General features: G+C 35.9%; 3 protein-coding genes across 3 annotated transcripts in view; 2 read left to right on the top strand and 1 right to left on the bottom strand.

The window, feature by feature from the left end:
* Nucleotides 1-6,889: 6,889 nt before the first annotated feature.
* On the bottom strand, nt 6,890-7,778 carry LOC137242376 (60S ribosome subunit biogenesis protein NIP7 homolog). The gene is made up of 2 exons (XM_067769688.1): nt 7,590-7,778; nt 6,890-7,509 (listed from the first exon to the last, which is right to left on the bottom strand). The coding sequence occupies exons 1-2, from the start codon at nt 7,643-7,645 to the stop codon at nt 7,023-7,025; spliced, it is 543 nt and encodes a 180-aa protein (XP_067625789.1). The 5' UTR covers nt 7,646-7,778; the 3' UTR covers nt 6,890-7,022.
* A 1,232-nt stretch (nt 7,779-9,010) lies between these two features.
* Nucleotides 9,011-10,694, top strand: LOC137249891 (RPII140-upstream gene protein-like). The gene is made up of 5 exons (XM_067781953.1): nt 9,011-9,037; nt 9,453-9,482; nt 9,544-9,632; nt 9,696-9,966; nt 10,019-10,694. The coding sequence occupies exons 1-5, from the start codon at nt 9,011-9,013 to the stop codon at nt 10,100-10,102; spliced, it is 501 nt and encodes a 166-aa protein (XP_067638054.1). The 3' UTR covers nt 10,103-10,694.
* Nucleotides 10,695-24,867: 14,173 nt separating this feature from the next.
* Nucleotides 24,868-26,101, top strand: part of LOC137237199 (succinate--CoA ligase [ADP/GDP-forming] subunit alpha, mitochondrial-like) — a 42,572-nt gene continuing 41,338 nt past the window's right edge. Inside the window, exon 1 of the mRNA XM_067760549.1 lies at nt 24,868-24,994. Within this exon, the coding sequence (XP_067616650.1) occupies nt 24,985-24,994 (10 nt within the window). The 5' untranslated portion in view covers nt 24,868-24,984. The remainder of the gene's footprint in view (nt 24,995-26,101) is intronic.

The raw sequence follows: 26,101 nt of genomic DNA, 5'->3' as shown, positions 1-26,101 counted from the left end.
AACTCCATAGTCGTAACTATACCCATATCCATAACCATCTCAATGTGATCGATTAATGGTGCCTTAACCTAAAAATCGTGAAAATTTCATAAAAATGATGAAAACGCAAAAAATTACAAACATATTCCACAAAAAATAAGTATCTTAGTCATAACGTATCCAAAACTATGAAGAAAATTTAAAAAAAGTTATTAAATTCACCAACTCAAATATTTTTAGGTTATGGATATGGCGAGAAACCAAAAACCAATTGATTGCCTATGGCGTTAGCGTAATGGTATGGCACCATTAATCGATTACATTCCTTTCCATAAGGTAGGTTCGATCAGCTGATTTATCTGGTTATGGCTTTATGGTTATAAGTCACCATTAATTCTCCTTTAAAGCTGGAGACATTGGTGCTTTATCGGTAACCTTATCGGTAACCTTATAACAGCTGATTCGAACAACCTTATGAGAATCAATGCAATCGATTATTGGTGCCGCTAAGGTCGTAACCGTATCGTAGCCAACCAATTGGGTTTTGGTTTACCGTCGTAACGATAAACAGCTGTTTACGTTATGGATACGGATACAGCGATACGACATACGGCACCAATGACTCCGGCTTAAAGGGCAAATTAATGGTGACTTATAACCATAAAGCCATAACCAGATAAAACAGCTGATCGAACCTACCTTAAGGAAATCAATGTAATCGAGTTAGCGTTATGGTATTGCACCATTAATCGATTACATTGATTTCCATAAGGTAGGTTCGATCAGCTGTTTTATTTGGTTATGGCTTTATGGTTATAAGTCACCATTAATTCGGCCTTAACACTAACGCCCCGATTCTAGTGTGGTACCAACATTCTGCACCACGGTAACGAAATCATGTGGCAACTTTTACACCCTTTTGGTATACTACCCGCGAAAGTAGCCGGATAATTGTTTACCCACAATAGTAGGTGGTTACATCGAAATAACCACACAACAGCTGTTGTTCAGAAAAAGGTAAAACTGAAAAATAAAGAATTGTAAGCGCAAATAAGTAAAGATAATAATAAAAAAGTGTTGCGTCTTGCTATACACATTTGTTTACATTATGTACATTATTCGTTAACCTCGTATCTACAAGTGAGACATTTTCGGTAAAGCGAAAACGGTTGCCACACCATTTCATTTGGGACCAAAATTCATCGAAAAAAGAACCAAATTTTTGTTTTATTTTATTAGTATAAAATATAAAACTTTAGGATGTTTCTATATAAAATTTGACTAAACATAGTGAAGACTTTCCTTTAATTCAAGCTGAACAAACAAATATATGGGCATGCAACCAAACATTATACTATATTTTGACACAGCATTATGTTGTTGATTGCAATGAAATAAAATGTGTGGTGCAGTTAGGTTTTAGTAAGAAACGGTTCAAAATTTGCGTTCTTGGGTTGCCGAACTATGTATGTGGAAAACTCAGTAAATCATAAATGAAACTAGGCAATTTTGTTAGTGCTATTTTTATAGATGCTTACCTTTTCTCTTAGCGTTTAAACTTAATATCTGAGCCTAGATTCAGTAAGTGTGAGTTTTAATCCCAGGACTCAGGGATTCTGCTAGCGCCTACGGGAATTATTTTATACAAAACATTTCTTCCGAAATCAAATCTCTTTTGCATTTGCTTCCTTCTGTCTTCGAGTTAAAATATTTCTTGTGCGAAGATACTTAGTTTTCAATTACCTTGCTTGGCTTAACACCACAATAGTTCTGGAATTCCTTGGACTCATTGAGCTGGGTGAGAAAGATTTAAATATCAAAGTTCCAAACGAGAAGTAATGCATCGAATTTCTTTGTATAAGTTTTGAAAGTGTTAGGCCCACGACAGAGTGCTCGCTATAAGCTATGCTAAGCGAGAAGAAATTTTTATTTTCATATATTTTACATAGTGTTGTATAACCGATCGACATATCTAGCTGTTATTAATATTAAAGCAAGTTTTTTTTTTTTGATTAGTCTGTTATTTCATCAACAATTAACGACAATGTGTTTGCCAACACTTTTCTTTTTAATGCCTGGCTTAGTTATATCCTAGGTGATATGTTATTGTTCTGTTATTAATATTAAAACAAGTTTTTTTTTTGATTAGTCTGTTATTTCATCAACAATTAACGACAATGTGTTTGCCAAAACTTTTCTTTTTAATGCCTGGCTTAGTTATATCCTAGGTGAAATGTTATTGTTCTGGTACGTTTTACTGACTGAGCAATTTTTTATGGTGAGAGTTCCATTGAAGTAAATTCAAAACTATATGGGGGCTAACGAAAGTGTGGCGAATTTTTGGGCAATATTGTGAATTTTTACCTGAGTGAAAAAGAAAAGAACTAATCGTGGCTACTGCCTAAAAGGGACCAAAATTGAAGAAAAGGGACTAGCGGAACAAATGGGGTTGGAAGGGACCATTTTTGGTCCAAATGGACCAAAGTGGCAACCGTGAAAGCGAAGAAAACTACCATTCAAATTTCTCCACAGACACTGGTGAGTTTCTTGGTGATGACAGCCTTACCACTTGGGCCAGAATCGCGAATAAAAGAACTGGGAACGATATTCGGTTACATAATGTTCTGGCAACTATTTTACCGGTAACGCTCAGAATCGAGGCGTAAACTGTCATAGAACTGCCAGATAGCCGAATAAACACGTTGAGCGAATGCCATGGTTCAACTATATACAGGTTGGCTCATATGTAAAGCAACAAAATATGTTTGTTCAAATTGTCAAAATCTGTGTATTGGGGTTGGTGCGAATGGTATGGAATGGAAACATAAAACTTAGCAGTTTTTGTGTAAGTAAAATGTTGCCAATTTGTTGATTTCATTTTGAGTTTGCCATGTCCTTTTGACAATCCCTTCGACCACGCAATGACATAAATAAAATCAGCTGATGAGATGAGCCAACCTGTACATAATTGAACCGTGGCGAATGCAGCAAAAACAAAATGTATGTTCAGTAAATTGACGTAAATTCGCACGCATGGAGTGGATAAAAAAAACAAAATGGTGGGTTCAGGAAGTTGATCACGGTAATTACTTACTTTAGCTCACAACTTTTTTTGAAAAGAGCGCCTAACATCCTTTTGACCAGCATCACGACAGTGCATCAAAAAAGCACCTCGTTCTTTACTTGCGGGTCTTTAGCAAATAACACTTCATTCTTAGGAGCGACTTGGGAGTAACCTTTAATAACTAAACCATGATATAGATCTTCTTTGGTCTGGTCATGGCTAAGGCGTGATAGTATGGCACTACTGACCAATTATTTTAGGCGCTTTCAGTTAACAAAACTGTTGATATGTTGATGAGTGATAACGGTAATTCTTTACTTTAGCTCACAACGGCTAAAACTTGTCCAACAATATCGGGAGAGGTGCCAAAAGACGCGTTTTGGACCCAGGATCCCGAATCCGAAATCGGAAATTTTATTTCTTTTCGAAGATATTTGGGTAATTCTATACGACAGCATGACACTGCTAATACGCGTCCAAAAATATCGAGAGAGGTCAACGACGCGTCTTGACATCAGTAAGAAAAACTGTAGTTAAAGTTTTTTTCGCGGATATAGTTTTGGTCTCCAAACCGGTGTTGGACCCACCTAGGGTAATTTTTTATAAGCGCGGCCGAAGGCCGCCAATGCAGAAATGTGTTCTGCACAAAAATACTATGAATCCCACCTCCCGTTTTGGAGGGTTCCGGGGACATTTTCCGTTTTTTGGAGATATATTCTGACAAATCAAATTTTGAATTTCCGCTTTCGTGGTCCTGGGATCAAAACGCGCCTTTTGACACCTCTCCCGGATTTTAGGACGAGTTTTAGCCGTTGCGAGCTAAAGTAAAGATTTACCGTTATCGCTCATCAACATATCAACAGTTTTGTTAACTGAAAACGCCTAAAGTAATTGGTCAGTAGTGCCATACTATCACGCCTTAGCCATGACCAGACCAAAGAAGATCTATATCATGGTTTTGTTATTAAAGGTTACCCATGTAGCCTTAGACCACCTGTTCGTTTCACATTCCAAACTCCCAAGTCGCTCCTAAAATGAAAAGTGTTATTTGCTAAAGAACCGCAAGTAAAGAACGACCCACACGGCATTTAGATGATTAAATTTTGAATTTCCCTACATATAAATACAATTTGATTCTTCTTTCTGACTAAATAATGAGTTATCATACAATTGAACAAAAGAAATAATCAAATATGAATACCTTTGATGATCAAAAACTGAAAATCATTTTTCGATCATGTTTTGGAATCATTTTTGAAGTCCTTTGATGATTAAATTTTAATATTTCATAAAAGGCAACAAAAAGAATAATCAAATATGCTTACCTTTCGATGAACAAAAACTGAATATAGTTTTTCAATCACATTTTGGAATCATATTTGAATCAAATGTGTTTACTTTAGGTGATTAAACATTTATAATCATTTTTAATTCAGCTTTCTGAATCTTTTCTGACTATATTTGTTAACTGAATAATGAGTTTTATACTTGTTAAAATTTTACTTTTCATTGAAAAACTTATTTTTTTCACATACACACATTTTTTCAATCATGAAGTTCAGAAAAAATATATATGTATGTAAAATTTTTATTACTAAGACATTCTTCAAGACAATTTAATGCAAATGCTGCTCATGCCCGAAGATTTCCCCAACCATTTCTCCACCTTCGGCTTCCCAGATAATACATAATAGTTGGACAATACAAAAGTTGTGAGCTATTTGACCAGGTAAGTGAAACTCTCTTGACAAATGTACCTGGATATGTCTTCAACATCCCGTACCGTATCGTATTTTAAGATATTGACCATCATAGCTGATGTTGGATGTTGTAGTCGCAGGTGAAAATCGGTCAAGTTTGTTTGCGAGTGACCTGTGGTTCAAATAGCTCACTTCCGCATGCTTTCTTCCCCTGGTGAAATAAGATTATTATGTAGTATCTTATTTTGAATGAGATATGAAGAATAAATGCATCATAATCGCATTCAAAAATGAGTCAAAAATCTAAACCAAAACGGTTGAAATATATTCACGAATATGATCAGAAAATGACTGTGAAAAGCAGTCAAATATTACTCTAAAACAATTAAAGCTCAATTTTACAATGATATCAAATATGAATAAAAAGCGTTTCGAAATATGAATCATAAATGATTATTCAAGAATAATCACATTTATGGTACATTTTTCTCCCGACGATACGTTAATTTTCGAACAGAAAATGCTTTTAAATTTGAACGTTTTTAATCATCTTAGGGTATATTTTTTGATCAAAATTTTCAAAAAATGCTGGCTGGGGAGGTGCTGTTTTGATGCAATTTCTTGCTGCTGGTCAAAAGGATGTTAGGCGCTCCTTTAAAAAATTTGTCTCGGCCGTTTGAACTGCCAGATCTCGTTTACGGAGTACTACGCAACTTCCGGAAGTTCCGGCTGTGTGTAACTGCCAATAGTTTAAAACCTAGCTCGTGCTTAACCTGGGCATAGCTAAAGGCAGTGTGTGACTGTTTCTTTGCAGCTGTCCTCGGCGCAGCACATGCCAATTTATTTTCTTAAATGATACATCTCGACCACCTATGAGGCATCCATTGGTGCCTGTTGGGTAGTTAGCTGCAGCCTAAAGCGACCTGTTGCAGCTAATGTGGAACCAACGCCTCTAACACTCCTTTCCTTATGGTCCACCCCTGTTGAAACGGCAAGTTTCCTTGGACTCCCGTTAGAGGTTATTGATGACAATTTGTGATCGGTCGCGGCTGTTAGGTGGGGCGAAGCATTGCTACAACAACAACAACAACAACCTGTTGCAGCTGCGGACGATCTTAGACGAACTGATGGGGGAGGTAAGGGCCATAAGCGCTGCTTGAGTAAGTGCTCAGGTGTGTTATTTTGTAACGACCGCCGTGGTGTGAAGGTAGCGTGCTCCGCCTACCACACCGAAGATCTTGGTTCCACGCCCCGGGCAACATCAAAATTTTAGAAACAAGTTTTTTCAATTAGAAGAAAATTTTTCTAAGCGGGGCCGCCCCTCGGCAGTGCTTTGGCAAGAACTTCGAGCGTATTTCTGCCATAAAAAGCTCTCACGTGAAAACTTATCTGCCTCGCCTTGGAAGAGAAGCTCGGCCTAAAATCTCTTCGGAGGTTGTCGCGCCATACAATTTATTTTTTTCTTATTCGAACGAAATTTTTTTCGGATTAAAATTTTTTTATTTTATTTGAAAGCTTCTGAAACGCATTTTTCTTCGAATATAGTTACAGGATACCACCCCAGGAATTCTGCTTGGAAGATACTATCCGAGTTTGAAAGACGGGCTGACAGCGACAGCTAAAATTGCTGAGAAGCTTTCAGCTCGTAAACCTCAGTCCATATATCCATCTTTTCTCTCAGTGTCAAATGTGAATAACCGGTTTATTACGGCCATATTCTCTACCATAGCCCTTCGCTAAAGCTCTATCAATCGTCATGTCTCAAAAGGATTTTTTTTGTCGACTTTGTGCCTTTTTGAAAAAGAGGATTTAATTTTTTCCCCTTATACACTTCTTAAAAACAACCATGAGTGCGGAGTGACACATTTTTAAAAAAGCTATATGCGAAACCTCGTGAAATTGAATCATGGGTAGATACCGTCAGCTGTAGGTGATTTTAATCCCAGATTCCTGATGAATAAACTGGCCTCATAGCTCCACTCTTCCTTTGTGCCACTAGAGAGCTTTGCTGGGGTTTAACATTTAATAATTTGGTTGCCATAATACTTAGACCTGCGATAGCTTCAAAGAGCATATTTTCGGTTCTATAATAATTATATTTTATATAAATACAGTAAATCGTAAGCTTAATCCATAAATTTGAAACTTTACAGAAGCAAAAAATGTTTTATTTTCACGTTGTTATGGATTCTAACACTTTCGAATGTTTAATGAGGGTATACTTTCACATCTCACATTTTGTAAATTAACTCTATTTCCTTATTCATATGGATTTACAACTAAAATAGCGTATCTTCTGATCTGATATATTCGCCGATATCTGATTGGTGAAAGCAAACTGTTGTCATTGGATCAGCTGTCTTGCATTCCGTTGTGGATCGCGCCAATACACCAAATCCCAATGGTAAATCATTCATGTTAAATATAACCACTCCTTGATATTGACCGGCGTTTTCAGTTATACGTCCCAGACCTGATTTCGGTATATGATTACCGTAAAGATATTGCTGTTCGAAGGAAGGTTTCACCCAAACTTTATATTGAGCATACGGCGCTAGGTAATATAGTGCAGTAATGTGAAATTTTAGTTTATTTGTTTTTGAAAATTTTCCAAAACAAGTGCCCACACAAATAAGCTTTTCTGGACCAAAACATTCAGCCAATTTTAGTATACGTTCGGACACGTAGTACACACGATCTCTGTGTTCTCGAAAGCAATAAGTGCCATCAGGACGATCGATTAATTGTTTAACATTGGTACCTATGCTGTAAAATTACAATGAAATAAATTTATATTTATCAGTGGTGCAAAACTGATGTGCTTTATGCAAATGTATGATTCTTACTATTTTGATAGCTTTTCGAATAGAATTTTAGCTCGTTCATCACTTAGACGCTTCATTTTTAGGAATCGAAGAACACAGCTTTATCTATAAATATATTTTAACTTTTTACTATATTAAAATAATTTCTGTTGCTTTACACTAGAGTTGGCAAATATCCGTGTACTTGTGATTTTGTCACAGGTACTGAATGATCACAGCTGAACGCTGTGACTGCTTCTGAGGAATCGCCGTGACTGTAGAGTTGGCAAATATCCGTGTACCTGTGATTTTTTCACAGGTACTGACCCTACAAGACAGGTACCCGTTACCTAATCGATTACTTAATCGTTACCAATAACTTGGTCACCAATTATCGTCTTAATGACTTTTACATTGCTGTCGGGAGAAAGGTAACGCATGCGCTCTCTCAAAATAGTGTACGTGTGACTCGCTTTCTCGCTCTTACCTATTGTGTTTTCGACATTCCTTCTCGCTCGATGTTATTTACATTTTTAAGTTACTTCATTAGGTATGTTTTCGTTATCACTAACCAAAACATATGCAACAAAAACAACACGGGTAACTGGCCTATCGGTTAACCGTACCGGTTACCTTCTGTCAATTCGCTTTTTATATGAATGAAAAGCGTCCCTTTTGTTTAAATAATATTTAATTATGAATAAATTATGTATACAATGGTTTTTACAAATAATTTCCTTAATTTTCTAGTAAACCTTACATATGTGCATATTTATATGTACAAACTACATATGTAAAGACATAAACTCATTCGTAGTCGTGCCCTTTCTGAAACCATTTTGAGTTTCGAAGCTCACACTGATGGTGCTCAATTTTTCCTGCGCGGGTGGTGTTGTTAGTATCATTTTGCATAGATATGAGTGTTGTAGATATAATACCGGAATATATGCAGCCACATTTCGTGCTATCAAAGTCGATTTGCAGGTGATGTTGAGCCTTTGAACTTGACCCTTTCCCATAATATGCGTGGTAGGGCCTTATATGTGATACTAAAAAGGCCCAGGGACAGTTGTCGCAGTTTTCTTGTAGTTTGAGCAAATGTACGTTCTTCTTACAGCCACAGCTGGAATATTGCTATGCCCACATCGTCAAATCGAATTACCTAGAATGAAAAAGAAACGAATATCAGTAAGGATAGATAATAAGTTTTTAATATAACCGGAAGTACTTAATAAATACAAGATACTCAAGGGGATTTCAGATAACCAGAATCAGGACCTGTAAAGTAAATTCAAGTGAACCTCCACCATGCCAAGGCATCTTCCGGTAGCGGGGGTACCCGAAGATTATAACAAGGGATAATTGATAGATGTTGGGGTAATAGATAGTAAATTAGGCGTGCTACAAAAACAAAAACGAATAAATGCAGATTACTGTTTAATCCATTATGCGAAGTTCTTTGAATGGATGTACAAATTGAAACGGTCAAAGTACTGCTAAAACTGCTTCCAGAGTAACCCGGGAACGAATTGATATGACTACGTCTATTCTTCTTTAGCAGCAGTGCCGAGCACCAATTCCCTTTTGGACAGGAAAGTAAACGTTTGGTTGTCTGCAAGTTTATCATATGCCAGTACAGAACATACTCGTTTGCTGGATCTGAGCAATACATCTAATTTTCCCAGTTTTTCTGGGCTCAGCGAGGGTATCCTCCTGAATGGTGCATGTGTACCCTACTGCCTTGCCTGACCGCTCACCCAACAACATCAGGAACGACGGAACACCAGGTCAGGGAAACAGACTCTTAGTCCCTACCTCCGTTTGCACCGTCTGCCAGCACAGAATATATAGGTTTGCGACATCCGCCCAATGCAGCACCTGCCTTGGGTGGTGCCACTTTCCTAGACAGCATTCAAATCACACCTGGATGCCAAGGTCTGTTAAACATAATCCTTGAATAAATAACAACAAGATTTGATATGTATTCTTTGGATAGCGTAAACTGCAAGATGAAGTTACAGTGAATTTTGCTAAAGGTGCCTTTAGATGGGGTTGGCGAATTTCGCTATTTACATCATCATATTAGTAAGTAACCGTACCAGCAAAAGCAGTATACAAAAATGTATAACATTAAAATTATATTTGCAGCGGCATTATAACATGCATTTCTGTATATCGTGGAAAATCTTCTATTTACGAATACATTTGTGGCGGTTTAGTAACTGGCAGCCTATTTAAAATGCATTTAGGTATACGTGGCATGGCTGCTGGAGGAATTGTTGGTGGAGTTTTAGGTAGCGTAGCGGATGCAGCATCACTTGCATTACTCTATGCTTCGGGCACATCAATGGAAGATGTACGCTATTTTCAATATAAATGGAAAGTGAAGCGCGATAATCAAGTGAGCGAGGCAATGAAGGTAAGAATACACCATAATTAATATTATATGCATTTATTTTATTTCATTTAAGTCACAAAACGATTCAGTACCTACTATTTTCAAGAATCATGACGAAGAAGTTGGCGATAAAATCACTTTAGAAGCTATTAAATAAAAGTATATTAATAAAACTACGTACATATGTAAAGACTTAAATATATTTTCGAGAACAATTTTTTTTTATTTTCTCTGCTCGTTAGCAAGAAATTAAAATTGTGGTTTAGAAATATATTCGGTGGTCTTTTTGATAGGTTTAAGGTAAGATTAAAATAGCCTTTGAAGTCGTTGCTTTTAAACTTTTCGTGCGTTTAAACCTAAAGACTTTTAATAATGAATTAGTAATTGTCCTTATTTTTGATTTTTCATGTACGGACACATGATGGGAAATGCATAACCAGCTAAGCCTTAAGCTGCCGAATGAAATCGCAGTCTCTATATAAACATTCAGGTTGATATTTTAAAAATCTTTTATTTTGGTTTGAAGTATAAAAATTTATTAATCAAAAATTTTCAGTTTGATATCACCAAAATTTTCATTTACAAAAACTAATTCGATAGCAAAATATTTAAAGTTCAAAGTATAAAATACAAAGTTAATAATTTAACAACAATTAATAAACACTATAAATTACTTCCCCTCCAAGAAAATTTAAAACAAACAAATGATTAATTAATATTAAATGTGACCTTTTTTTTTGTTTTTTGTTGTTTAATGTATTTGTATTTAAATTAGTGTTAATAAGTATATTTGCTGGTTTAAATAAATCAATCGAAAAATTTTTAATAGTATTTTTGTATTGAATTGTAAATGTTTTATGTTTCTTAGAAATAACTTTAAAAGGTCCTTCATAAGGTGATTATAAATTAGATCTACGAAGAACTTTAACAAAAACATACTCACAATTTTCTAATTTTTTAGGAACGAAAAAGTTTTCTTTGTTATGATGAAAAACTTTAGAACGAACAAGCGAAAAATATTCTATTTTTTTAAGAGCGTCATTAGAAAAATCATGTTCTTTATTACTATTTGAAATAACTAATTCACCAGGTATTCTAAGTGTTTGGCCATAAACAAGTTCGGCAGATGAACATTTTAAATCTTCTTTAATAGAAGTTAGTAAACCAAGTAGAATGAATGGTAAAATGTCAGACCAATGAACCGAGTCGTTTGATGCTATAATTGCTGCTTTTAAAGTTCGATGAAATCTCTCTATCATGCCATTTGCTTGGGGATGGTAAGAAGATGTATGAAGTTTATGATAACCTAAAAGTTTAGTTAATTCCGTAAAAAATTTTGAGGTGAATTGTGAACCTTGATCTACTGTAATATTCAATGGTATACCAAATCGTGGTATATAATTTTGAATAAAAGTTTTTACTATAGTATTTGTTGAAATATCTTTAAGTGGATAAGCTTCAGGCCAACGTGAAAATCTGTCAATAATTGTTAAAATATAACAATTTTCATTTGAACCTGGAAGAGGTCCAACAATATCCATATGAATATGTTCAAAACGACCTGATGGTATTTGAATTTTTTGAATAGGAGATTTAGTATGTCTTGAAATTTTGGTTTTTTGACAGTTGATACGCATGTTAGGCCAATAATATTTATTTTGAATTAATTTTCTAGTTGTTCTTATACTTGGATGAGATAATGAGTGAATTTTGTCAAATATAATTCTTCTCATAGAATGTGGAACATAAGGTCGAACAGTTTGTAGAGAAACATCACACCATATGTTTAAATTAATAACTGGAATATGAATTTTTGTCGAGATGTGTAAGTAAAGTATTTTTAGCGAAAGCTTTGTGGTTTCATTTGTCCAATTTAATTGTTTAAATTTGTTTTTAATTGCATGTGTTAACATTTCACGCAGAGGAAAATATTCTGTTGCTAACATTTTAATATATCTGTGATAGTAATTTATCATACCTAAAAATTTTTGTAACATATTGGTTTTTCAAAATCTATATATATAAAAAGAAGTGTACATTTTGATTGTCACTCCATAACTCGAAAACGGCTCGACAGATTGCCATGAAATTTTTAGGAAAGATACAGGAAGGAGAGGTGATGGTTAGTTGATTTTGAAATCCCAAATCGGTTTAGCTATATCTATATATATAAAAAGAAGTGTATATTTTGATTGTCACTCCATACCTCGAGAACGGCTCCACAGATTGCCATGAAATTTTTAGGAAAGATACAGGAAGGAGAGATGATGAATTTAAATGTTTTTGTTTTTTGGCTATGCGAAAGAACTATCTTAGCTCCCAAAAATGATCATGTTAACAAAATCAATGATCGCTTTCAAAATCAATTTCCTGGTGAAGTGACGAAATATAAATCGATCGACACAGTTACAGATGAAGATAAAATTGTGAATTGTCCAAATGAATTTCTATACTCCTTAAAACCAAAAGGAATGCCTGCGCATATATCAACTTTGAAAATTGGCTCACCAGTCATGCTTCTTCGGAATGTAATCAAAGCAACAATGATCAGCGGTAAAAGCAATACAATAATATAAAATAAGATACAAGAATAAAATGTTTTAACAGAAAATTTCACCAAATATGCGTACAAAATTCAATTCAATTTACAGAACAATAAATTAAATTATCAACAAACAAAACAGAAAAAATAACGCAACATCCATTCGATCTCGGGCGTTACAACGTGCGCCTGGTAAAGCTAGTTTGTTATAATTTCAATTTGATCTAAAGATGGTGTAATGCCTTCTCCTGAAATTTCGTAACTTAAGAAATTTAATTTATTTACACCGAGAGTACATTTTGAAGGGTTGATATTTAAATTATATTCTTCAAATCTTTTGAAAACTGATTTTAAATGATTCATATGTTTATCTTCATTATCACTGGCAATAAGAATGTCATCAATCGATCAACGAGATGAAGTGGAGATGCAATAGGAGAATTTGAGGGTCTGCATATACCCGTTTTAAATAAAAATTCAAATTCAGCTTTAGCAATTTTAAGTTTGATTGGATCAAGACGTCTGGGTTTCGAAAATGGTAAAATACCTTTTGTTTCTATCCTGTGAACCGTATGGTGTTTCACTTTTTTAATATAATCTGGCTCACAAGTAATAGACGGAAATTCATTAAGTAATTTTGAAAACTTATTTTTGACAATAGGAATTTTGAGTGAGAAAATATCAGAAAATACAGAAGATCCAGCAACTTTAGTTTTTGTAGTAGAATCCATTATTTCTTTATTTTTAATATTGACAATTATTCCGAATTTTTCTAAAAAGTTTGCTCCTAAAATTGGTGTATCAATGTTCGCAATAATGAATGGAAATTCAAAATCTCTACTTAAACCTAAATCAATTTAAGTAGTTTTGTACCGAAAGTTTCAACTAAAGAACCGTTTGCAGCAGTCAAAGTAAGATCCGCATTTCTTTTATAAATTTTAAATTTAGAAACAGGAATAACTGATTCAACTTCGCCGCTATCAATAAGAAAATTAAGTTTATTGAATTTATCAAATATGGATAGGCGACGAGTAGGTTTAATAATAGGTCCATTATTGTTTCAGTTTAAATTTTGTTCGGAATTAGAATTATGATTTTGATTAAAATTGCATGGGCATATACATTTAAGAGCGTTATTCTTAAATTTTTTGTGATACCAACAAATATTTGATTGTGAATAAAATTACGATTGTTTGAAAAATTTCTGGATCTTGAAAATTTGATTAGATCTTGAACGGATTTGTAATTGATTAATATCATTAGAAATCTTATTTAAATTTTGATAAATAGCCTTAGTTAATTCAGTTAAATTTTTAACGCATTGTTCCAAAATATTATTATTTATACTCGAAACTATAGATCTGGAAAAATGAGGTTTGTTGGTTAAATCAAAAAGTTTGTCAGCTAAAATAATTATTTCATCTTAAGTAGAATGGATTTGTATTTCTTGTGGCAATTTACGAATCCATAATTTGAAAAGTAATTCTTGACTTACAATGGAGTCAGTACCTATAAGTGATTTCATAAATCTGAATAATTCAGATGGTGAACGATCACCAAGTTCAGTTTTTGAAAATAATTTTTCTAATCGTTTCGCTTCACTAAGAGAAAATCTTTCACATAAAATTTTTTTGATTGTATCATATTTATTAAAAAGAGGAGGAGGGTTAATAACATCTAAAATTTTAGATATAGTATCTCGTTGAAGAGTAATTAGAACATTTTGAAATTTTAAATTATCATCAGTGATATTATTAATTTCAAATTGTCCTTCAATAAGTAAAAACCAGGCATCGGGAGATTCTTGCCAAAATTGTGGTAATTTAATAAATTTAGTAGAAGAAATATTTGCAAAGTTTTCTTGTGTTACATTAGAGATGTTGTTTTGTGTTGTATTAATGTTAGAATTTTGAGTTGTATTGTGAGTCATTGTGTTATTTGTATAGTTGTTATTTTGATTTTCCGAATTTGTAAAATTACGAGTTCGTATTGGTGAACGTAGAACCATATGAAAAAAGAAAATGTAAATGAAAAATTTGAAAATCAGAAAATATTTAAGAAAAGTGAGTTAACAATTTAAATAAAATATTTATTTTTATATAAAAAAATAAGTAAATTTAAATAATGTTACGAATATTAGCAAAACTAAGGAGTGCTGCCAGCTCTAAGCCGATCTAAGCAGTGACGTGAATGCACATCAATAATTCAATCATTATGTATCTACATAAACGAATCAATAATTGCGTCTACACATATGTACACATTCCGACGAGCAACATTTACATACAAGGCAGCGAGAGATGAGATGTCACACACCGATGAATTTACTTATACGCTTATGTGTGTGCGGGAGACTGTAAACTACAAATACATGCATATACCTTATCTGAGTTGTCACAAGAGAGAGCAATAATTTGTGCACATAGTTGTGGCTGGCGATTTTGTAGCCGAAACAACTAGTAACTTCTGGAAATCGAAGAGCCTAGAAGTATGCAGCGTAAACTATAAAAGCGATGCAGGCGAGTAAGAAGGAATTCAGTTTGATTTGAATTGTCAAGCAGTTACGAGTAAGACGATATCTAGCGAGCAATAGCACTATTATTTTGAAAGTCAGTTTCCTTTAAGATATCAGTTTGGTTATTAAGCTATTCGTTGCACAGTTTGAGTGTTATTGTGAAGTACTTAATAAAGGCCATTTTTCCATCATTCAATATTGGAGTTATTTATTCAACAGTTTAGTGATTCGAACTTAGCAGAGGATTGCAAATAAGAGGATTTGCAAGTAAATTCGTTACAATTGGTGTCAGAAGAGGAATTGTTGAATAAATTCCGAAGATTGGGAATACAACTTGGACATGGCAAAGTTCAGTGAATTGAAGATCCAGCAACTGAAAAAGGAGTTGGAGAACCGTGGATTAAATACAACCGGAAATAAGATCGAACTTCAAGCACGGCTACGAGAGGTAATGGAGTCGCAAGGAATTGATGTGGACGAGTTTGTCTTTTATCCTGATGGGGACGAAACAACAACAAAAATTGAAGAGAAAAACGAAACATCGCAGACAGTTACAAACACAGACTTGAACGTGATATTGGCTGCAATATCGGCACAAATGTCCGAAATGTCATCACAAATATCCACAAACATGTCATCACAACTGGAAGAACAAAAGACAAATATAACATCCCAACTGGAGTCACAGGAGACACGTATTACATCCAAGATGGAAACTCAACTGGCAGAGCAGAAGACATATATGGCATCCCAACTGGAATCACAGGAGGCACGTATTTCAGAAATGACGTCGCAAGTGTCATCTCAACTGGAAGACCAAAAGACATATATGGCATCTCAATTGGAAGCGCAAGAGGCACGTATGTCTGAAATTTCGGCAGAAATTTTGGAACAGGTATCATCAAAACTGGAAGCGCAGGATGCAAAAATGGCTCAATTTCAGGCAGAAGTAGGTGATTTAAAAGGTCGTATGGAGCAGTTACAACTAAATCGCCCAGCTGTTTCAGCGAGTAATCCAAAGGTAAAGACACCATCCTTTGACGGTTCTGTTCCTTTTCAGGTCCTTAAGCTACAGTTTGAGAAGACCGCAGCAGTGAACCAATGGAATGCTGAAGATAAAGTTGCAGCTCTGTTCGTGGCACTGAAAGGGCCTGCCGCGGAAATCTTACAGACCATCCCAGAGTACGAGCGGAACCATTACGAAACATTGATGAGCGCTTTAGAGAGACGTTACGGAAGCGAGCATAGGAAACAGATATTCCAAATTGAGTTGCAAAACCGCTACCAAAAAGCAAATGAGACATTGCAGGAGTTTGCTTCAGATATTGAAAGATTGGCTCATCTTGCAAATGCGGACGCACCCGTGGAATACACTGAAAGGGTAAAAATCCAGAGTTTCATAAATGGCATACGGGACGTGGAAACGAAGCGAGCTACATACGCAAACCCAAAGCTGACATTTGCTGAAACGGTATCACATGCATTGACTCAGGAAACGGCCTCACTATTGAGTAAACCAGCATACAAAGCTCATCGTGTAGAAGTGGAAAGACCGGAGTGGGTAGACACAATTTTGGAAGCACTAAGGGGATCTCAACAGAAGAATGCCGGAGTTATTAAATGTTTCAAGTGCGGCAACCCAGGTCACATTGCACGTCATTGCGATCTTGGTCCTAATAGTTCCAACAATGTGGGTGGCCGTAAACGCAAAGCTGGCGGAAATGAGCAAGAGCGTGTCGAAAGTAAAGAACGAAAACTTGCCCCGGCTGTTGAATGTCCTGTGATATCTGTGTCGCAGATTGGAAGGAAATCAAGCAGTCTTACCATCAGAGGGAATGTGGATGGTAAAGAGCGTGTACTGACTGTAGATACGGGGGCATCTCATTCCTTGATTCGATCTGATTTGGTCTACAGGGGAATAAAGTCATTACCTGGAGCGAGATTGCGTACGGTCACAGGCGAATATAACCAAGTTCAGGGAGAAGTAATATGTGAAGTCCTAATTGGGAAGGTCATGGTTCTACACAAATTCGTTGTGGCGGAGATCGTTGATGAAGTCATATTGGGAGTGGACTTCTTGGTTGACCATGACATCAGGATCGATATGCGGAGAAAAATTATGCGCTATAAGAACCAGGACATACCACTTAACTGTAGTTTGGAAAAAGGGTTCAGCAGTAATCGGGTACTGGTGGAAAAGACTCGACAAAGACCACGAAAGTCGAAGGCAAAGGTTGATAGATCGAATGGGCCAAATAAATCAAAATCAAAAGTACCTGCGAGAGAAACACTGGCATTGACAAAACCTAAAAGACGCAGGAAAATGAAGCAACGAATTTTCGAGAAGGAATGCGAGGGTAGTTTCAATCCAGAGCGCACTACTGTGGGGAAACGTGGGAACGATACTGATTATGCAAAGCAAATCCGTCCAGCGCAAGCTCTACGAAGTAGTTCATCGGCCAAACAACAGAGTGTAAAGGAACGAACCAGGGTATTGAGTGGTACGATGAAACACAGGTACCATGAGAACAATAATTCGAAAAGTTTCTTGGCGGGAGATTTGGTACTGTTATACAACCCTCACCGGCGGAAAGTTGTTCCATCCAAATTTCGGTGCAGTTGGGAAGGCCCGTACAAGATTGTGAAGAAGCTCAGTGATACCATCTACCGCATACAAAGCATTGAGAAACCACGGAGTAGAAGAGTGGTACATTTGGCGATGCTAGCAGCGTTTAGATCGAGAGATTTGTCTGATCGGGACGATCAGACTTAGGTGGAGGGCAGTGTTACGAATATTAGCAAAACTAAGGAGTGCTGCCAGCTCTAAGCCGATCTAAGCAGTGACGTGAATGCACATCAATAATTCAATCATTACGTATCTACATAAACGAATCAATAATTGCGTCTACACATATGTACACATTACGACGAGCAACATTTACATACAAGGCAGCGAGAGATGAGATGTCACACACCGATGAATTTACTTATACGCTTATGTGTGTGCGGGAGACTGTAAACTACAAATACATGCATATACCTTATCTGAGTTGTCACAAGAGAGAGCAATAATTTGTGCACATAGTTGTGGCTGGCGATTTTGTAGCCGAAACAACTAGTAACTTCTGGAAATCGAAGAGCCTAGAAGTATGCAGCGTAAACTATAAAAGCGATGCAGGCGAGTAAGAAGGAATTCAGTTTGATTTGAATTGTCAAGCAGTTACGAGTAAGACGATATCTAGCGAGCAATAGCACTATTATTTTGAAAGTCAGTTTCCTTTAAGATATCAGTTTGGTTATTAAGCTATTCGTTGCACAGTTTGAGTGTTATTGTGAAGTACTTAATAAAGGCCATTTTTCCATCATTCAATATTGGAGTTATTTATTCAACAGTTTAGTGATTCGAACTTAGCAGAGGATTGCAAATAAGAGGATTTGCAAGTAAATTCGTTACAATAATTTATATAAAATTTTTAAAATATAAAATAATCTTAAAATAAATTTAAAAATTTAAAAGGTTTAAACTTATAAAATTTTAATTTATATTATAATTTCAAAATTTTTAATTTAATATTAAAATAAAAATTGTACTTACATAAAATTAAATTTAATAAAAAAATATTAAAATTAATAAATAGTTGATTGATGATTGTAAAGATTTTAAGCGAATCAATTGCGTTTTTTTGACGTGATAATCATAAAATACATCGTTGTTGCTGTTTATGCAATGGCTTTGTTATGCAATGGCTTTGTAATTAATGAAGAGGACGTTAAAGGTTACGAATGATTCCAACAAAAGGTATACAAAATGACGATGTTTCGTTGAATATTAAAATATTGTGATATATGAATGAATTGTAGGGAGGAATTAGCGGTATTATCTTAATGAATTTTGAGTTTAATATAACGACAGCAAATGATGTGCGTTAGTCTAGTTCAAACATTTTCGCATATTCTTTCAATTCTTCAATGCCAAGAGTATATGTTGATTTAAATATCAGATAGGACGTGAAAATATTTTGTCAATAGGTCAGCGGTTCTTTAAAATTACTTTAAGCTTCTTAGTTTTGTTATTAATAAACACGATTTTCGTTTAGGTACACAATTTCTTGGTCTCTTTTATTAAAATTAAGCGGCAGTTTAATTTAAATTCATTGAGTTTTGCATTGAATAATTCTTATAGATATTAAATTTGCTTTATTTTATTTTTAGTATATTAATTTACAAATCACATATCTATTTGTTAGAATTTTGTTAGTGGAGAGGGTTTTTGTCATAGCACTGATGTATTGTGATGATGGTGGTTTTACTTGACTCTTCTTAAGCACATTAGATACCGCACGCTAACCTCTGAGCGCCAATTCTTTGTTACTGCAATACGTCTTTGGAACTCCCTACCTACAAGTCTTCGACTCTTAAGTAATGCTCTGCACTTCAAAAAAGAGCTAACATCATTTTTTAACGACTCTTAAACTGGATCTCAAATTGTTGTTAAAATGTTCATTTCTAAGTCCTTTCCTTTCCCTGTGTCTTCTTCCTTTATTTGTTAAATACTATTCGATCTATAACCAGCCAAAAGTTATCATCACTACTGCTGTCTTTTAATATTTATTAATTACTTTTCTTTAGTTTTAAGATTTACATTTACATACATAAATATTTCACTATTATCCGCTATATTTAATTTAATTTGATTAATCTAATTTATTATTATTATAAATGTTCAATTTATAGCTCATGCTATTCATGACTAGCACTGTTAAATAATTTGTCAAAATTGTTGTGCTAGGAACAAATTTTCAAATAAATACATACATACATACAGACGTAATATATATGTACATCGAATTAAGTTATTTTTTCAGAAGTTGGTTCAATTGCACGATCGCCAATATATCAACATTCAGGTTGATATTTTAAAAATCTTTTATTTTGGCTTAAAGTATAAAAATTTATTAATCACAAATTTTCATTTTGATATCACCAAAATTTTCATTTACAAAAACTAATTCCATAGCAAAATATTTCAAATTCAAAGTATAAAATACAAAGTTAATAATTTAACAACAAATAATAAACACTATAGTCTCAGACCGACAGTTGCTGCGTTGATGGTACCAACGTCCTTTCAGCGTGATTCGGGACAGGATTGTGAACACGTTCTTTCCAACCTTCTAATAAACATTGATCATCACTTTGATATACCACTCATAATAATAAAATAAAATAAGGCCAAACAAAAGTTGGAACAGGGGGGATTGGAAACACGTCCTTTTCAGCTTCCCACACGTCCCTTCCATCCCATTTCAAAATTTTGCTGTCTTATGTTGGGAGCACTGGAGGATTGGAAATGCGTCCTTTCCAACCTCCCTTAAAAGAGTGACTCCCAGACTCGTCCGTTTGTCATGCTAGTAAATATGCTGATCGGAATCACATGGAATTCCGACAGCATATTCAATAGAACTAAGTGATTTTAATAATTAATTGCATTTAAAATAAATAAATGTAAGGCGCGATAACCTCCGAAGAGATGTAAGGCCGAGCTTCTCTTCCAATTTGCGTCGTGCTCCTCTTGCTTTTCCCTACAAATTGGCCGGATGGGACCTACATGATTTTATGCCGACTCCGAACGGCATCTGCAAGGCAGATGAGTTTTCACTGAGAGCTTTTCATGGCAGAAATACACCCGGAGCGCTTGCCAAACACTGCCGAGGGGCGACCCTGCTTAGAAAAATTTTCTTCTAATTGAAAAACCTTATTTCTAAAAATTTTGATGTTGCTTTGCCCGGGGTTTGAACCCAGGTCATCCGGTGTGGTAGGCGGAGCACGCTACCATCACACCATGGTGGCCATTGCATTTAGTAGTTTAAGTTTTAGGCCTAAACAGCCGTAATAATAAATAAATTAAATTAAATTAATTGAAACAAAAATATTAACTAATATTTATTTTCTACCTAAAATATATGTTTGCAAATCGGGCAGTTAAATAAAGACTCTGAACTGTTGAAGTTGACCATATAATGATAATGTCGTAGGAATGTTTACTCTTGGGGAATATAAAGTAATACCTTTTTAATATCGTAATTTTTTTAAATACGTGTATTGGGTTTAGTTAGCTTAAATATATTTTTCATTTAGCCATAATAGTGTTCAATGCTATGGGAACTCCATCAGCCTTCTGAAAATAGGACTACTCGCTGATCTTTAAAAAGTCCGTTTTTCGATTTCCTTTTCATTATTTGGCTCAACATTTTTTAAAATACGTAGGTGCTTACGTAATTATTTTCCAGAAAAATTGTTTTTGTCGTCGATCATGTCTGAATCTTGACGAAGATTATTTATTCGGTTCGCGCTTAAAACGTCTTTTTATACACCCATTATGTCCACCAAGCAATAGGTAACTATGACCTAGTGCCCTGAAAACTATTTTTGTAAGTTCATTACCGATGATGCAATAATTAAAGGCAATCGGGACATAAAAAAAACGATGTACAGCATAGCGTATTTGTTATTAAAAGGGTACTAGTCCGGGACATCAGTCCTTTGAAAAAATAAACGCAAAATTCCATTGTAATAACAACAAAAACACAGAACGTTTAAGGGGGTTACCGATTTGGGTATTCGGATATGAATCCGGAACCAAACCTTTTCCTGGGAACGTTTTTGTTGCTCCCTCCTAGCGGGGCGTCTGAACTTATTATTTTCTGTTGTATAAACGATAAAGACATTCCCCCAGAGTTTTAGGAAGTGTTATCGATGATCTGGCAAAGGTCCGGTAACAAGCACCATTAAGATACTAGCCTACTCCAGTGGGTTAGAATATAACCGCGGTAGGTATGGCTGTCGTAAGAGGCGACTAAAATACCAAATAGACTCAAGACCTCACCTATCCGTGGCGAATCATGTTTCATTAACAGCCGAGGCTCTGGCGACCCCGAGCACCTCATGGATCTTGGGTGTGGGAGGGCGGGATGGCCTAGGAAGGTCGCATGTAGTCATAACAAATCGTTCTCGAGATGGTCGGGCTTGGTACCGGATCTGCATCCGGCAAAGGACCATCAAGATCGACCGCGCTAAATGCCATCAGCACCCAGATAAATTGCGGTTTAAATCAAAACCCCCACCATAGAACAGTACTCGTAGCGCTAGACCTATCAAAAGCTTTTGATACGGTCAACCATGGCACGTTACTGCAAGACCTGGAAGGGTCTACCCTTCCCCCATGTCTTAAAAGGTGGACCGCAAATTATCTGGGTGGTCGGCAGGCATCGGTGCAATTTAGACACGAAACATCAAAACTAAGAAGAACTAAACAAGGGGTGCCACAGGGTGGTGTCCTATCCCCACTTTTGTTTAATTTCTACATATCTAAGCTACCTTCACCACCAGAGGAGTCACTATCGTTTCATACGCCGATGACTGCACAATAATGGCCACAGGCCCCTGAGCTCTGCAACAGAATAAACGGCTACCTCCCTGATCTCTCCAGTTTTTGCGCCTCGCGAAACCTGGCATTATCACCGACTAAATCTTCCGCGACCTTATTTACAACATGGACGTCCCAAATGTCGACCATTTTGAACATCCACGTCGATGGCACTACGCTACCGACTGTCCTACACCCCAAAATCTTGGGTGTGACGTTTGATCAGGATCTACATTTTGGTGAGCACGCAGCCGAAATTGTTCCGAAAATCCAGAGCCGTAATAAAATCCTCAAATTCCTTGCTGGCAGAAACGCTCGTAGCGCTAGACCCATCAAAACACCGCCTAGGGGTTTAAGAAGTCATCTCCGTAAGCATTTTGAGGAAATACGGCACCTGATAACCCAGCCGTATGAAGCAAAAAAACACAAGCAGGTCCTTGGTGAACTCCACAAACAGGCGTCGGACCTTTATGTCAGGAATTGCCCGGTGAATCCAGTACTCAAAGAAAAGTAAGCAAAACTTGTGGAAGAGGAACGCATACTCCCCAGGGAAACGCGTGTCACTCTTGCTCAACTTCGTTCTGGATACTGTAACAGGTTAAACTCTTACCTATCCAGAATCAACCCCGACATACAAAATGTATGCCCCGCTTGCAATGTGTCCCCACATGACACCAACCATATCTTTAATTGTAATGTGGAACCAACGCCTCTAACACTCCTTTCATTATGGTCCACCCCTGTTGAAACAGCAAATTTCCTTGGACTCCCGTTAGAGGATATTGATGTCGCGGCTGTTAGGTGGGGCTATTAAATTCTAGTTATTTATTTTTAAAATTTTTACAAGTGAAAATAAATTTATTTATTATTATTATTATTATATATTGGAAAAGGAGTGACGATTCACTGCTTTACACTGGATAGGAGCACTAGTGTTTCCACCTTCGGCTCTCTGGTTATTACATTCGGAATACTAGTTTAGATACATTGATATGTACATACATATGTATATATTGTTTTGTACTGTGTGTGTTATTACTGTAAAATACAATAACTTATAAACTTAAATCTAGCTAACTCTAGATTAGCTTTTTAAGCTCAGATAATGAGAGAAATTCGTTGATATTCTTGATGGATTCTATGTCGTAGCTTTTCAATGTCTCCGACGGGGTATTTCTACCAAAGATGTTGGCCCGTATAGTCGAAAAATGTTGGCAGTTGTCAAGTAGGTGGGTGAGGGAGACTGCGGCAGCGTCAAAGAGGATAGATATAGATATAGATATCTATCCTCTTTGGCAGCGTTACAGAAGTTATGAAATATTTATTTTATATTTCCTATCTCACTCTTTTTCTCACATTATATGCATACGGATTGTGAATGCGATCTAACGAGTACTCTACAACAACAACAACCTGCTACAACAACACAAACCCAATCTTAAAATTAATAACTGACAACCCCTTTATTAATTGGTGAACAACAATTGCAATAATCTCTTACTTGTTCGGCGCACAACCACAGCTGCCCATCCCATAGTGTACCTATACCAAGTGTGTTCACTAAGCGATAAACGTCAAAACTACAAACAGCCTCGCTCACCTGATGGAAATCTCAGGTCTAGAGTCGCATTTTTAGTCTCAACGACAACATTTTTGACTACCAATCGTATGGACTTTTTCAATTTTTCAATCATTCGGAGCATTCGGTAATGGTATCCATTTTGAATTCGCTGTCATTCCGAATCCAGCGAGTGCCTGTCAGAATGCTTGACAGATAAGTCAACACACTTGTACTTGTACACTATGGCCCATCCTTTAACAACAACTTGAGAAAATCCAAACGCTCCTGTATTTGCATATTAAGCTTGAAACACAATGCCCTGACGCCGCGAAATAAACGCGACGAACATCGCCTTGTCAAAAATAGAATCCCCATAATTACATGAAGGTGAACATAATGAACGCCAAGAGCGAAATTTACGCGACGTCATTTTGCGACGATAGATTTATTTCTATCGTCGCCGCCGGGCGATGACGACAAACATCCCAAGGTTTGCTGCTGTTCAATTTTTTAAGTATAAAAAAAGAAAACATAATATACAAAAACAATTTTTTTTTCTTTACATATAATTTTTAATTTGATTTCTTAACATTTTGGTTTTGTTAATTTCTTGCCATTTTGGGCGTGTTTTAGCAGGCAAGTGCTAAAGCAGAGAATTAAAATGGTTTTAATTGTTTTCATATTTATTTCTAAATAATGGCCACTCTGGATAAACAGCGTCAATTTCGCCCGGCACTGTGTTTTAAGTATACGAAATGTCTGGGCGTAATTTGAAAAATGTCATCGCCCGACGCGGCGTATATCGTCGTCGCTCGGCATTGTGTTTCAGGCATTATGCGGAGAACGTCCATCAATACATAAAGTGTTCCGCTCAACATTCGGCATTTCAACAATCATGTGGCGAATTTTATCCATATATGCAGTTAAACTGTTCGTAACAATTATGATGAAAGTATAATCATTTTGCAAACGTTCTATTACTTGTTGGCGATTAAATGGCACAAGGTAAGGCGCCTTATTAGTTCGAGAAGCCGTTCACGCTGACGCTTATTAGCGGTGGTCATACTAGCCTATAGAAAGAAAACATAGTGAACATTTTACGATTATTCTTAAATATCAATTAATATTAATTTTGTATTCATGTATGTACAAAGTTTGTATCTACCTGGAATGATTCAAACAGATGATCTAATTGTTCGGGTGTAAAATCCCAAGCTAATTTCACCAAAAAGTTGTTGTTGTTGTTGTGGTCATGCACATTCTTAACAATTGCTTCATGTTTGCCAGCCTGTGCACGCCATACTATATCCAAATCCTGAAGTGTTAAGGCATGTTCTTTTATAAGAAATCGTATTATCTTCTCCAGCTTTTTAACATATTGTAGCTGATGCAAGGATTCTTTCGAGCACAATACCCAAAACATCAGAATCACTTTATTGATTTCATTTAGTGAATTCATTTTACCATTGAAGCTAGATACTTGTAATAAGCGCAATATCATTTTGAGACGAAACATTTCCAGATCACGTATCAAATCCTCTTGTCCAAGCAAACGACTTGCTAACACACGTGCTGACTTTGCAATACCATTAATATAATCGTTCCACCCCTCCGGCTTGGCTTCATGCTTCAAGTCATCATCAGAGAAACTATATAATAAATCCTGCATACCATTCTAAATTTGCATAAAGTACTTAGCAATGGTTGTAGGTGCCAACAGCTGCTCGTAGCATTGCTCAAATCAATGCAAGTGTCAATTTGTTATCCTCACTCTGATACAGTTCCAAAAGATTATCAAAATCACCCCATTGACCGAAACGATCAATTAAATCCACAACCGATCCTTTTGGATTTTTTAGTCGACAATGATTAATTATTTCCAACTGTCATTAAATATGACACTGTCATTTCAATGACAGTACATGTGTTAGTGGAGAGCAAAAAAAAGCTTTGAATGTGTGCGTGAGCTAGTCACCACCGCCTTGAAGGGTAGCTCTTCCTATATCACAGTCACGGTTAAAAGCCGCTGTGACTGAGAGGTCACAATCATAGATAGCATTGTTCCTCAAAAATCACGGGATCTGCCAACATTACTTGACACGTGCGTTTGAG

This window comes from Eurosta solidaginis, chromosome 1 (genome assembly GCF_040869045.1).
Source record: "Eurosta solidaginis isolate ZX-2024a chromosome 1, ASM4086904v1, whole genome shotgun sequence".
Lineage (NCBI taxonomy): Eukaryota > Metazoa > Arthropoda > Insecta > Diptera > Tephritidae > Eurosta > Eurosta solidaginis.
This window is presented reverse-complemented; position numbering and strand designations above follow the sequence as displayed.

What these genes read in the sequence shown, in the direction of transcription:
- LOC137242376 (XM_067769688.1), bottom strand. Translation starts at nt 7,645, where the DNA reads ATGAAGCGTCTAAGTGATGAACGAGCTAAAATTCTATTCGAAAAGCTA. An exon ending in TTCGAAAAGCTATCAAAATA is followed by an intron (nt 7,510 to 7,589) that starts GTAAGAATCATA and finishes GTAATTTTACAG; the next exon opens with CATAGGTACCAATGTTAAAC.
- LOC137249891 (XM_067781953.1), top strand. Translation starts at nt 9,011, where the DNA reads ATGGATGTACAAATTGAAACGGTCAAA. An exon ending in TACAAATTGAAACGGTCAAA is followed by an intron (nt 9,038 to 9,452) that starts GTACTGCTAAAA and finishes CCACTTTCCTAG; the next exon opens with ACAGCATTCAAATCACACCT. An exon ending in CTATTTACATCATCATATTA is followed by an intron (nt 9,633 to 9,695) that starts GTAAGTAACCGT and finishes TTATATTTGCAG; the next exon opens with CGGCATTATAACATGCATTT.